This window comes from Macrotis lagotis, chromosome 7 (genome assembly GCF_037893015.1).
Source record: "Macrotis lagotis isolate mMagLag1 chromosome 7, bilby.v1.9.chrom.fasta, whole genome shotgun sequence".
NCBI lineage: Eukaryota > Metazoa > Chordata > Mammalia > Peramelemorphia > Peramelidae > Macrotis > Macrotis lagotis.
In genome coordinates this window covers 120,790,341-120,804,967 of record NC_133664.1, presented here as the reverse complement: position 1 = coordinate 120,804,967, position 14,627 = coordinate 120,790,341, and the positions used below count along the sequence as shown (strand labels likewise).

The 14,627-nt window shown below is 36.7% G+C and overlaps 1 protein-coding gene across 3 annotated transcripts in view; it reads left to right on the top strand.

Moving 5' to 3' along the window:
* The window catches only part of NRF1 (nuclear respiratory factor 1), a 129,256-nt gene that overhangs the window by 51,555 nt on the left and 63,074 nt on the right, over positions 1–14,627 (top strand). For all 3 annotated transcript variants that reach the window (XM_074193706.1, XM_074193708.1, XM_074193705.1), the window contains exons 4-5: positions 4,296–4,422; positions 11,288–11,428. In XM_074193706.1, the coding sequence (XP_074049807.1) occupies positions 4,296–4,422; positions 11,288–11,428 (268 nt within the window). The remainder of the gene's footprint in view (positions 1–4,295; positions 4,423–11,287; positions 11,429–14,627) is intronic.

Genomic DNA, 14,627 nt, shown 5'->3' with positions numbered 1-14,627 from the left:
TGGCAGATTAGGACAATCTCAAATCAGAAAATTATAGTAGCAAATTTGAATTGCATCCTAGCCTGACAGGATTGAGGCCAGAGCTAATCACAAATCTACTTAGAGAACCAGAGTGTTCTGGTAGAGGAAGCCATTAAGCTTCATGTTGTGTGAGCAATGCTGTTGAGTCCTAGATTCTCAGTAAAATGTAATTTGCTCAAAATGAAAAAAATACAAATAATCTCCACTGGATTTGAATTAAATGTTGTGGTGAGGGCCTTTGGGGTATGGAGTTCAAAGCACTTAATGATATTGTGTTTATTTTAGAGATTTAAGTAATATCCATTGGTAACATTCCTGAGAAAATATTTACCTGTGAAATCTAATTCAGGTCCTTTCTGCCTAGAAAGGAAGTTTCAGGAAATTCATAACATAAAATAATTCCTGACAAATGAAGGAGGATCCTTACAACTGCACTAAAAGAAATCACAAAAATATTACAAATGTGATGATGTGACCTAAATTAATTTATAGATTTAATACTATTCTTATCAAACTATCAAAGAAGATACTTTATAATGCTAGATAAAATAATAAAATTTAACTGGAGCAATAGTTTATGCTATAAAACAAGAATACTCAAACCCAGTTGACTTTGGAGAAAAAAAATAAATCAGTGAAACAGACTAGGTAAGGAAGAATCAGAAGCAATTGGATCCCATAAATCTATATTCTGTAAACCAGTGAATAAATTGTCCCTTGGGGAAGTATCCTTATTTGATAAGAATTAATGGAAAAATCAGAAAGCACTGTTGTTAAAATTCAGTTTAGACCAACATATTAAATGGTAAATCAAAATCATACCTGGCTGGATCAGATATTGGAAACTGGGAAAATAATCTTTCATCAAACATCTCTGATAAAGGATCTGAAGTTCAAGATAGATAGGGATCCACCCATATAAAACCAAGAACCATTCCCCAGTGGATAAGTGGTCAAAGGATACGGACAAATTGTTCTTTAAAAAGGAATTGCAAATTTCTAATAACTCTGGGAAAATTTGATCAAAATCACTAATAAAAGAAATGCAAATATTAAACAAAAATAAATTTCACCTCACACACAGCAAATTGAGCAATCAAATAACAAGCTAAAATGTATTAAGCATGTTTGTCATGAATTGTGCTAGACACTAGGGATACAAAGACAGAAAAGGAACTAGTCCTCACTGTCAGGGAAGTACTCCTTTAGGATACAGCATGTGCATTTATAAGTGTTCACAGAATAAAAATATGCAGAACATATGCAAAATTAAATACAAGGTAGCTGAATAAAATTTGTTTAGTACATGAGGACATGGGGTAAGGAATGCCATCATAAAAGGTTTTGCTTTGAACTGCATCTTGGAAAACATTAGGAAAAAAGGTATTAGGTTTTCTTTGAGGTGGAGAATGCATTCTAGGTGTTTGAATGGCTGGTGTAAAAAGTGGGAGATGTTGTATCCTTTTGTGAGGAGCAGAGCAAAGTACCATTTGGCTGGACTGTAGAGTTTTGGAAAGAGAGTGATGTATGATGAAGTTCAAAGGATAGGTTGGCCTTGCTTAAGAAAGTTTATATATGAGCCTAGAGACCATTGGAAGTTATTGAGTAAGGAGCAACATAGTCTGAACTGTGTTAAGGAAAATCACTTTGACATCTGTGTGGAGGGTGGATTGAGGCAAATAGAAACTGACAGCAAGGAGATCAATTAGGAGGTCATTGTGATAGTCTCAATGAGAGACTGAGAACTTGAACTAGGGTGATGACTGTGTGAGGAGAGAAAAAAGAGTTAGATGGGAGAGATGTTAGATGGAGATGGAAAAAGCCAGATTTGGCAACTGATGGAATGTGGGGGGCAAACGAAGATGAGGTTTTGAGGATAAGGCCAAGATTGTAAATCCAAAAGATTGACTTAATGGCAATGCCATGGAGAGAATGCTTTCTAGATTTCTTCTAGCAGTATCATTTGTGCCCCCAAGAATCAGCAGAAGTGAGGGGCTGTCATCTAGTGGTGAATCTTTTATTCAGCTACCTTTGTATTTAATTTTGCATATGTTCTGCATATTTTTATTCTGTGAACACTTATAAATGCACATGCTTTATCTTAAAGGAGTACTTCCCTGACAGTGAAGACTAGTTCCTTTTCTTTGTATCCCTAGTGTCTATAGCACATATCCTCTATCTCTGCAGCCTTCTCTTCTGTTATTATCAGGCTAATAAATGTCGGTTCCATGTCTATTCCATGACTTCTCAGAAGCCACATCTTGTCTCTTTTTCCTTAGACCTTAAATGTAAAAATCTCTCATGAAATGATACAGAATTCTGCCTTATCATTCCTCAAAGGACTGCTACCTATTTCCTCTACATAGGATTTCATATCTTACTTAGATCCAAGTATTCATTGGGCCTCCCATTCCTCATATTCTTCCACCCTCCCATCTTCTGACAAAAGTCTCTTCTGCCTCTATAGATCCTTTTTCATTTTTATATTGAAGCCCTTATTAGAGGCAGTATGTTCTGTCAGACTGGAATGAAGATGACCTGGGCCCCAGCTCCATCTCAGACACTAAATAGGTCTGAGGTCCAGAGAGAGACCTTTTAATTCTCTGAGCTATAGATCTTCATTTTGGAATTGATGGCTTCAAAGGTCCGTTCTACCTCTTGATCTGTGCCTTTCCTCATTTTTTGATGGGGTTTTTGCAAGGCAATGAGGTTAGAACTAAGTAAATATTAAGTGTTTAAGACTGAATTTGAACTCATGTCCTCCTGATTCCAGGGCCGGGTGTTTTATTCACTGTACCACCTCACCTAGCTGCCCCCTCCCCCCCATTTTTATTTTTTTTATTATTTTTTTTCTCAAGGCAGTGGGGTTGAGTGGCTTGCCCAAGGCCCCACAGCTAGGTAATTATTAAATGTCTGAGGCCAGATTTCAACTCAGGCACTCCTGACTCCAAGGCCAGTACTCTATCCACTGCACTACCCAGCTGCCCCCTTTCCCCCATTTTTTTTTAGATTTTTTTTAATATTTTTTTTGCAAGGCAGTGGGGTTAAGTGGCTTGCCCAAGGCCCACACAGCTAGGTAATTATTAAGTGTGTGAGACTCGATTTGAACTCAGGTATCCTGACTCCAGGGCCAATACTCTGTCCACTGCGCCACCTAGCCAGCCCTTTCCCCCCCATTTTTAAAGGAGCACTTCATTCTCCTTGATGACCTGAAGAATGGAGAGACATTTTTCAAAACTTTTTACCCTTTTCTTTAGGGAACCTCTTTCAGGGGTTCTTGGCCTAGGGTTCATGAAGGAGGTTTAAAAATTTATTTTGGGGTTATTTATTTCAATATATTTCATTACCTTTATAATATTGTATATTTTATACATTTGGAGGTATTATTCTTAGAAGAGGTCCAGAGGCTTCACCAGGCTTCAAGGGGATCTCTGGCATAAGAAAGGTTAAGAACATCAGTGTGCATCTCAAACAAGATTAGTCACTTGATCTTGGCAGAAATACAAGCATTACTTACTTCATCTTAAATCTCCCCTCCCCAGATTTAATCTTTGACTTCTTCCTCCACAGTTCTAGAATACTGTTTGTCCTCCTGCTGTTCCTTCTCTTTTTTTGTGGGTTTTTTTTTAGGGTTTTTTTTTTTTTGCAAGGCAATGGGGTTAAGTGGCTTGTCCAAGGCCACACAGCTAGGTAATTATTAAGTGTCTGAGGCCAGATTTGAATGCAGGTCCTCCTGACTCCAGGGTGGGTGCTCTATCCACTGTGCCACCTAGCCGCCCCTGCTGTTGCTTCTCTTAAACAAACCTTCTCTCACCAAAGTCTGAAGGCAAAAAAGAGACATAATTAATGGGTGCATATTATTTCAAGAAGTTAGAAGCAAGTAAATTGAGTTCATTCATTCCTGAGCATAGAAACAGCATTTAGAAAATACATATACAAGAAGGTATCATTGAGAACAAGAATAAGGAAAATATACATTGGTGCTGGTCAAAAAGCATCATATACATTGTAGTATGACTTATTTTGTATCCTCTTCTGATAGTCCATTACATTATATAAATGGTCTAAGCCTTGGTTTTCAGGAGAATATTTATATATGTATGTATACTAAACAGTCTCAGACCTCATTTTTTTTCAGTAACATGATTAATGTTAGAAGAAATTATTCTCTGAGCATACTGAATGTGATTTGAATGTGTGAGTTCATTGTTAACTCTTTCTTTCCAACATTAACTGTCATCTACTTTGTCCTCTCTTCTTCCTATCTGATTCAGGAAACTTCGAGCTACGCTAGATGAATATACAACGCGAGTGGGACAGCAAGCTATTGTCCTATGTATCTCTCCCTCAAAACCCAACCCTGTTTTTAAAGTGTTTGGTGCAGCACCTTTGGAGAATGTGGTAAGGATTTGAAATGAATCATATGTGTATTTTCCTTCCTTTTAACAGGACTTCATTTCAACAAATTATTTAGTATCTTCTTGGGTAAGTGCACAGAAGGATATGAAGGTGATGAGTCAGTTCTTCCCTCTTGTTGAGAAGTTCATATTCTGGTATGGAGAGTAAGCTCCAGGTGGTACAGGAGGTACAGTATTAGACCTTGGCTAAGTAGAACTAGACTCAGTTCAAATCCTGCCTCAGAAACATCAGAGCTTTGGGACCCTGGACAAGTCATGAATCATTCAACCTTTGGTTTTTCTTGAAAGAATGAAAAGAACTGAGAAATAATAATAATAATCTCACAGTTAGGGGGTACTTTACAGTTTATGAAATGCTTTCTTCACAACCAGAAGACTTCAAGGAAGGAAGTATTGGTGTTTTTCTTTGTATATAGATGAAGAAACTGGAACCCAGAGAAGATTACTGACTTACCTAGACTCCCACAGTTAGATAGTGGATTGGAATAGATTCTGAAGGTTAGAATGTTATGTTAGAATACATTAAAACTTCGAATTCTAATTAGAACATTGACTCTAAATGAAGGGATAAAGGTCCTAGGAGCATAGATTAAGAGCTGGAAGGGACTCTTGAGACCATCAAGTCCAACCCCTTCATTTTAAAGCTGAGGATCCGTAGCCCAGAGAGTTTAAGGGTCTCATTCAGGACCACAGAGCTATTTAATAGAGTCTGGGATGGAAGAGAGAGAAAATAAACGTTTATTAATTGGAAAAAATTTTTGGAATGTTGATGATTAACAATATACCCAGCTTTGATCAAATATTGCAGTATTACTTAAAGTCAAAGATAGTCACTAGAAAGCTACCATCAAAAGCTACCATCTCTCACATTGAATGAATCAAATTTTTTTTTGTGAGACAGTAGAGTTATTATTTTGAATTATTTTGAAAATCAGCATCTGTGTACTGTGAATTTGGTTTTGTGTTTGTTGGTTATTTGCCTTATTTTTAAAACCCTTCTCCTTCTTTGTTCTTAAATATCTAGAATTCACCTCTCAATTTTCATCTGAATAAAATTTCCTCTAGAAAAACAACCAGACCTAAAAAAAAAAGAGTTGAAAAACAACCAGAAATGAAAGGGAAAGTAGTTGTAAGTTCATTTCTACTTGAAAGAATGTTCTGCTACTGCTGCTGCTGCTGCTGCTGCATATCAGAGGATTTAATATCTTCAAAGAAAATAATTCTTCAGACTCCATTTTATCCAAATATGCAGACAGGACTGATGATTCCATGATTTTCTGTTTTATAATCTTCCTTCTCTTGTAAGACTTATGATACCCTGATATTAAAATGAATTTCACTGAATTTGTGTAGCATATGAATTTTAAAATGTAAAAAGGGGAACTGTTTTATAATTGTTCTTATATTTTGTAGCATTTTTGTCACCAGAATTGGTTTTTATGGTGGGATTCTTTTTTTTTTTTGTATGTTTGCTTATTCTTCCAGCATGCTTCCTGACTTTGGACATTATGGAGGAGCCAAAGTCTGTGCACTTCATGAGGGCAATGACTAGACTGATCTTGCTTTGCTTTTGGAATACTGAATGTTGTATCATTCCAGTATCTTAGGGACAGTTCAGGTTGGATATTTGCAAGCTTTCAATGTTCTCAGTATAAAATGATCTAGGGCAAAACCTAATTGTTCCCACCCTACTCTGAGTTCCTGACCTGGTTTGGATTTGAGCAACAAGCCCATACACTTTTCTTTGGAGTACCAGTAGACTGTTCCTAGACTTAGCCAGGATTAGCCAACTGGTATATCTTTGGTCTGAGATTTTTGGCCTTCTTATTCCTCTACAGTCTTTGGGCTAGGCTATAAGCTGATACTGAGACCCTGCTCCATTTCTGAAGTCTAGGCCATACTTGCTTCTGAACTTTGTACTTGCCTGACATACAGCCTAGGTCTTACAATAGTTCTTCACTATGAAATGATACTCTTAGGTACAGGTCTTGTCTTCTGTCTGCCCTGGATCTATGACCCAGAACTAGCCAGTGAGTCATAGCTGCCAGTTTATACCTCCTTCTGCATCCTGTGCACTTCAGACTCTTTTATTCTGGATCTGGGAGCCACTAGATGGTTCAGTGGATAGACACTAGGCTTGAAGTCAGGAAAATCTGAGTTCAAATCTGGTCTCAGCCACTGTGATCCATGACAAGTGATATAACCTCATCATGTTAGTTCCTCATCTGTAAAAGGAGGATACATTGGAAAAGGAAATAGCAAATCTTTCTAATATCTTTGCCAAGAAAACCCCAAATGGAGTTGCAAAGAATTGGACATGACTAAACAACTGAACAATAACAATAATATGCTGAGTCCAGTGTCTCTTCCTGTGCTATAATGCTCCATGTGGTATCCCCAGTGATTCTAGACTTCCTTGTCAGTCTCCTTATGTCAGTCTAGGCTGGAAAAGTGACTTACTGTGACTTTCTTGGGTTTCCTGATCCAACTTTGGTTTTCCAGACCTGTGTAGAAGAGTTATTGAGTCAGGATAACAGGGGGATGGAATGCATCTTCACAAAAGAATTCTTTTTAGACAGAAAAGGAGGAAGAAGAGAAAAAACAGCAAAACTGAACAGTAATTTGAAAAAAAGAAGTCTGACAACACATTTAATTTTTTTCACTCTTCTTTTGATCCTAGCTTGTTCTTTGTAATTTTATATCACTCGTTTTTTATTTTTGTTTCTTTTCCATTTATATTTTATAGTCATTGGAGTTGGGTTTTTTGACTCCGCTTTAAGTTCATGTCAATGTCAATTCATCAGTTCATGTAAATCATGTTTTTCCGTATTCATTATATTCATTATTTCTTACAGTATAATGATATTCCATTATGGCTATGTCCCACAATTGCTATGACCATGCTTAAATCAGTGGGCAACTACTTTGTTTCTAGTTCTTTGCCACCACATTTTTATCTTCATTCTGGTATGACCCATCCTAAAGTTGTGAGGGAGCATTATCACTGCCATTATTGGGATTTATGTGGCTAAAAGTTCATATCATGAAGTTTGCTCTTTGGAGCTATTCCAGACCTTTGTATCCTCATGTTAAATAAGGATAATAAGATCTACCCCAAAGGGGAACAGTGACAATTAACTGACCATGGATGATCATGAAAATGCTTAAGAAGAACTGTTCAGGACAGAGTTGGTAAATGACAGGTGTTCACACTGCACTTGACCAGATAGAGTTCTCTTGTTGTTGGTTTGCTGCCATAAATACCTGGCTCTGATTTTACACTATCCGTAAGTTATGTAGGAATAATCCAAATATTTTGTAGAGAGACATGTAAGGGATCGTCTTAGATTGGAAGTAGTGAAGGTATTTCAGTAGGTGGCGCTCTTCCCTCAGAATCTGGTGGGAAGCAACTTGGTGTAGTGGAAAAAGTGCTGGAAAGGAGATTTGCCTCTTAGATTTCCTCTGTCTTTGTCCCTGGGCAAGTCACTTAAACCCTGGAAATTTCAATTTCTTTTTCTACAGAATGGAAATTATATTTTCTATGCTTTTAAGCATAATATGAAGGTTAGTTATTTTTAATAATGTTAAAAACCTGTGGGGTGGGGCGGCTAGGTGGTGCAGTGGATAGAGCACCAGCCTTGGAGTCAGGAGTACCTGGGTTCAAATCTGACCTCAGACACTTAATAATTACCTAGCCATGTGGCCTTGGGTAAGCCTCTTAACCCCATTGCCTTGAAAAAATCTAAAAAAAACAAAAAAACCTGTGGTGTATAAATTGTATATAATAGTGTATAGACATTTTAACTGACTTGTTTTATAGATGAAGAAATTATTTATAGTTATGTTGACAAGAGTGGATCCCTGGTTATTAATAGTATCCTTTATAATTATCCATTTAGCTAAGTTAAATTTTTTTGGTGCCTCTGCTTTCTCTGCCATCACGACTCAAAAGGAGACAAGTTGTTTTTGATACTGTTCTGTCCTTCTTTCTTAAGCAGTCAGTTTGTGTTAAGCATTGATGTAAAATAGTGGTCACAAGTTACATCAGTTGTTACAACATTTCTTCACTGGGTGAAGTTTCCACCCCTTATTGAAACCTCCCACCCCACCAGTCATGGAGGATATCCCATCTATAACACCATTATTATAATTACTGTGGAGACTCAAAAGAACTATGAGAAAAAGACCCTGCCCTCAAAGGATAAATCATGCTGGGTAGACAAAACATTTAAATAACATAAGATGGCATATGATTTTGTCAATATTCAGATATTGGCTATAGGCAATAGGAGGTAGAGAAAGAAAAAGTCTTTTAAAAAGATATGAGGCTCAAATCTGGTCTCAGACACTTAATAATTACATAGCTGTGTGGCCTTGGGCAAGTCACTTAATTCCATTTGCCTTACCAAAAAAAAAAACCTAAAAAAAAAAGGATATGAGACTTAACCAGTCCTTGAAGGCTCTAGTTAAAATCTGACTAGGCATAAGGTATTCAAGATAAGAGATATAGCATAGGCCAAAACATGAAGGAGTAATAACTATGTAGTATGAGGAGGACAGTTAGGAGACAAGCTTCACTAGAGGAGAGAAACTTTGTAACAGAAGAAAATAAGATTAAAACAGACAAAGGTTGTGGAAGAGCCTAAAGGTCAGATGGGCAAGGAGTTTATACTTTATTTTCTAGGCTACAGGAATCATTGAGTCCTTTTGGGTTGGAAAGTGATTCAAAGAAAGTCAAGTCAAGAAAGAGAGCCTGCTTGGTTTGGAAGGGGATTTGAGATAAATTAGTCCTTTGTGATACTATGAAAATGTAAACTGAAAATATCAAATCACACAGATACTGACAGTTTCTGAATGGTGGACCTGGTGGACCTGGTAGACAGGTCACAAAAAGTGTAGAAAAATGTTTCTGTATAAGAAAACATAGTGGCTATTCCTGGCCAGCTTTTCTGCCAGCTCCACCAATGATGAGGTGATTCCCTGAGGGATTACCTACCAACATTCCTGTTTTGTAACTCTAGACGTTTTTGTGTTGCATGGTATAGAACCAGCTAAGAGAATAGGTCTTGGGTTCAGAAAATCTATTTTTGAGCCTCCCTGCTGACTCTTACCACTATCTCCTTAGTTGCCTCTTTGTTGGAAATTATTTATCATTCAGAAGCTCTAAATCTATTTTTCTGTAGATTTGGAAATAAATAGCTGATATTGAATACTACTTTCTAGGAAGGATCAAGAATAATCTCATCAGATTGTCATGGCAACACAAGCTGATTGCATTGAAATATTAAAAAAATTTTAAATTTTGCTTATTTATTGGAAACCAAGATTAAATTAATTTTTACACTCAGATCAGTTCCCCAAGTTTTTCTTCTATTTTCCTTTCAACCTTAAATTGGTTTTATCACATCTAGAACATTATTTCTTTTTAGAAGAATTAGGGAAATTATTATTATCTAACCAATAACAGTTTTAGAATGAGAGTCAGATATTGGAGAAAGTATCTCTGTTTTTAAATTCCTTTGTAATGAAACATTCCTATACTGTTCTTTCCTGGTCCATTTAGTAAAAATGCAAGACCCTTAACATCTTTGTAATTTTTTAAACTTTTCTCTAAGTCATCTGTGGAGTGTCTTACACAAGATAATATCTGATCCTATCTTGTTATGTATCCATTAGCTTATTCCTTTTATTGTCTTTATGCTTAAAAGAGCTGTTTTTATTGATTCTTCCATCCCTTTTTATGTTTAAGAGATAGACAAATCCAGTATTGTTTATGTTTACCTATTCTGTTTTATGATAGAAATTTTTTCATATATAGTTAAGTTGCTTCTAAGAGACAAATTACTTTAGGGCAAAGGGAAAAAAAGAGGAACCTGCAATTTTTAGAGATTCATTAACTTTAATTCCACCATTGTAATGGTGAATACCAGAGAGGGATTTGGAACCACAGGACTGCTTTTGCTTCTCTGTCATGGTTAGTGGCATGTTTGATCATGAGCCACAGAGTGCATCTTTACTGGCCATTATCTGCAATTCATTCTTGTTTTTATCTTCCTATTTCCTTGTAGTTTGAAGGCTTAGGTTTGGATCTACTTCCTGAATAGCAGTCTATCAGAAAAACAGTATCCAGTTAGGCCAGCAGCTTGAGTTTAACAATGGGACTTTTAGGGACATACATTTTCTGATGTTTCTAATTTTTTTTGTGGCAAGGGATGATAGTGCTTTGTTACAAAGTAAGACTCCTTGGGCAAGAAAAGAAGACTATGTTTGAAAATAAATGTGATATTAAAAAATGCCTTTGTTACAGAGAAAACAAAAGTAAATTAGAATTAATTTACTATAAAATTCAAAAAAGATGGCAATAGATCATTACAAACAACAGGATGTAAAATGAAAATAAATGAATGAAAGATGTTAAATGATTACTATGAGCCAAGTACTGTGCTGTGCTGAGAAGACAGGTGTAACAGCTAGATAATGCTTCCCTCAAGGAGCTCTCATTCTAATAGGAAAGCAGCAAACTCACAGAGAGGATCTACGGCAAGTCAGTGGAGCAACACATAGGAATGATTAGGAACCATCAGCAGTGTGGCCATCCAGTATCTTTTCCACCAGCTCTTTCTACCATTGTTACCCATCATTTCATCAGCTCTTTTCACTTAATTTGGCCTCAGCATGATGATGTCTTTGGGGCCAACGGGTATTTTTATCTGCCAGCTGTGGAAGTGTTTGTTCACTGGGCTCTGCCAAGGCTTAGGGAGGAGTCCCACCCACCTTCTTGTTGCTTAGCACTGAACTGTTCTTGTTGTTGGGCATCTTGTTTACCTGTGCCTCCTAATTCCCCACAGGTGCGCAAGTACAAGAGCATGATCCTTGAAGACTTGGAATCAGCCTTAGCAGAACACGCCCCTGCGCCACAGGAGGTTAACTCCGAACTGCCGCCTCTCACCATCGATGGAATTCCTGTCTCTGTGGACAAGATGACCCAGGTAAGGGGTGGGACATGAGGAGGAGGCATAAAGAGAAGCTACATAGAACACACTCCTGCTAACAGAAATATGGGTAGGCCTCTTATGACTCTTCTCAACCTTGTCTTTCTTAATACTGTAACTGAGAAGAAAGATGGATGAATGGTGGTCATGGCAGCCATTCAGTGAACACTCCATTCTAGCTGTGAAAGAGAAAATATAGTGGCACAGAGTTAGGTTCTGAACTATGAGCTGGATGAGACTGACCAAAGATCAATGAATAGTGTGAGCATCCTTTAATCTTATCAGCATTTTTTTTCTTTCACCAGAAACTCTATAACCTTTATTATAGGATAGAGTTGAGTTTAGGAAATTGTGTCAGTATGTAGGACTTGACTGTTAATACTTTCCCCTACCTTCTTCTCCAACAGCACTGCATTATTGCCATCTTCATACTGCTGAGTATCTAGTGTTGATTACTGTCTGCTTGAGCAGGGATGTTATTTATATGGCTAACCCAGCTCAGTAAATTCACTGATATTTCCAATAATCACTACAATTTCCATTTTCTTTAATTTCTAAAACTCAAAGAGGAGAGTAGTTTGATTAATGCCAAAGTTTCTGTTTCACAACAAGGTTCCTTTATTCTGTTAACTCCAGTGATGTTCCAAAATTCTGTCTGAGGTTCTGAAATTAGTCTTGGATCTTTACCAAAAACTAAAAAGAGATTTAGTAAAGCCTCAAATGGAACCACACTAATGATACCATTCTCAGTAGATGACATCTTCTTTTTGATCTGACACACAAAGTTAATCAAAGTTATATTAATAAGAAACAAACCTGTGCCACAGTAGTTTATAAAAATCAGACCTTTATGTGAATTCCTGAGTTATTTAAGTGATGATACAAAAGGGGAAATGCTATTCTGCTGTCTCTTATGATTACTTTTATATAACTCCTATAATCCAATGATCTAGGCACTTAGAATATAATAAAGACAATTTAAGGAGAGATTTCTATCAATATTAACTAAAGTCATATTCTCTTTAGCTCTTAAATATCAGGAATAATGAACATTCATAGCGCAGGACCTATTGGCTATTGGCTTGTAATTTACAAATAGATTTGCCCCATATGCTGATGAGATGGACATCACAGTATGTCTAAACTAAGTAAATTTTACTTTAGTTTTAAATTTAAGTCCCTATTCCAAATTTATGTTCTTTTTTTAAGTGCTAGTTTTCATGATGTTTCTATGTTTGAATTCTCCAAATGTGACTTTTTTGTTTGTTTTTTGCAAGGCGATGGGGCTAAAGTGGCTTGCCCAAAGTCACACAGTTAGTTAATTACTAAGTGTCTGAGGCCAGATTTGAACTCAAGTCATCTTGACTCCAGGGCCGGTGCTCCATCTACTGCGCCATCTAGCCACCCCAAAATGTGACTTTCAAGAACAAAAATAGGGGCGGCTAGGTGGCGCAGTGGATAAAGCACCGGTCCTGGAGTCAAGAGTACCTGGGTTCAAATCCGGTCACAAACACTTAATAATTACCTAGCTGTGTGGCCTTGGGCAAGTCACTTAACCCCATTTGCCTTGCAAAGACATAAAAAAAAATTAAAAAAAGAACAAAAATAGTTTCTCTTTCTCTTGAAACATGTATTTAGTCTTTGGTACTAAAGGGCACTAGGACTAGCTCCAGGTTCTAGATTTCAGGCCATATGGTAATTTTAAAGATTCTAGTTGAAGTAATAATTTGCCCGACCCAACTGTAATGTAGACATTTGAGTGTTAACCAAAAATTCCTATTAATATACTTCAGTTAGTTATAAGTATGATGATGAGTGTTAAATGTACATTCTTATATTTTAATTTATTGAAATTGATGATAAGTATATAGTATGTGTTTGGAGAGGGAAATAATTTTTTTTCAATTCAGGCATGTGAAATTTGAGATGAACAAGTTCTTTTGATAAATATCAAATATTTGTTTTTTTCAAATTAAATAGTTTCTGAAGTAAAGGACATCATTAAAGTTTTTTAAATAAAAAAAATGAAAAGACAGCAGGATAATAGGAAATGGAATGTTGACTTTGGAGTCACGAAGAGTTAAGTTCAGATCTTTCCTAGGATGTTTAATAGCTAAAAGCCATAGATCAAGAATTACGGTCTGCAACCTAGCAACCTAGGACTTATAAACTCTTAACTATGTGTCAAACTGTGTGAGTGGTGCCCCGGGGATTCAAATACTGGCAATGCCCTGGAGGTTACATTCTAATGGGGAGGATATGGGGACTTCAATTGAGAAGTATGTAGAGATGCAACCCACTGGAAATGAAGATATAAGGACTGACTTGGACTCCTTCCTTCAGTGGAGGCTCTGGGAACTTGTGGGTTGTGAATTACAGGGCTGTGGAATCCACCAGGAGATCAAGGTTACAGGAGCATGAACTGCACTGGCAGAGAGTTCCCTCATTCTGATGGAATCATAGGTCCTTCTCTGATTCACTGTTAAAAGTTTGTCTTACTAAAAAAAAATGCCAGGTATAGTGATATTATAAAAAAACAGATTACTTGTCAAGAATGGGTAAACCTTGTTCCTACTTCATTGAACTTTTGAAAGTTAGGATAATATCTATCGTTGGTCATCTGTTGAGGTGTCTTGCAACTCAGGAAAGATTTAGCAAAATAAATTAATTGACAGCAAACATTTTAAAATTCACCTTTAGAGATTTTTGAGAACTGAATAGGATCTACATTTTGGGGGATGAATCTTCTTTAATCCTATTCAAAGACAGGAAGATGGATTAACATCTTGACAAATCAGCATTGATTTTGATTATATGTAAAGGGCTTTTAATTTCTACTGAATGTATTCTTGGGAAACAACTGGTCTTGTTGGAATGTATTATGAAGAGATCTTGGTAAAGATTAAGATTATGTAAGAACACTCATCTTAAGAGGTTGTTTTGGCTAAAATCCACTCCTTTCTTGTTTTGTTTTTTTTCCCCCTCCCTTCACCCTTTCCTTTCTCCTCTATACTTGGCTTCCTCTTCTTATTCTCATTGGAGTAACTTGGATTGCTTTGATATTCCCTTTGAGTAATGATGCAACAGGCTAGTAATTTTTCATGGGATTTCAGGGAAACTGTCAGAAACATTGTGGGTTCAATGCTTTCCTCATTAGGAAGAAGTTGTTCACAGGAGTTGACATGTTTTGCTAAAA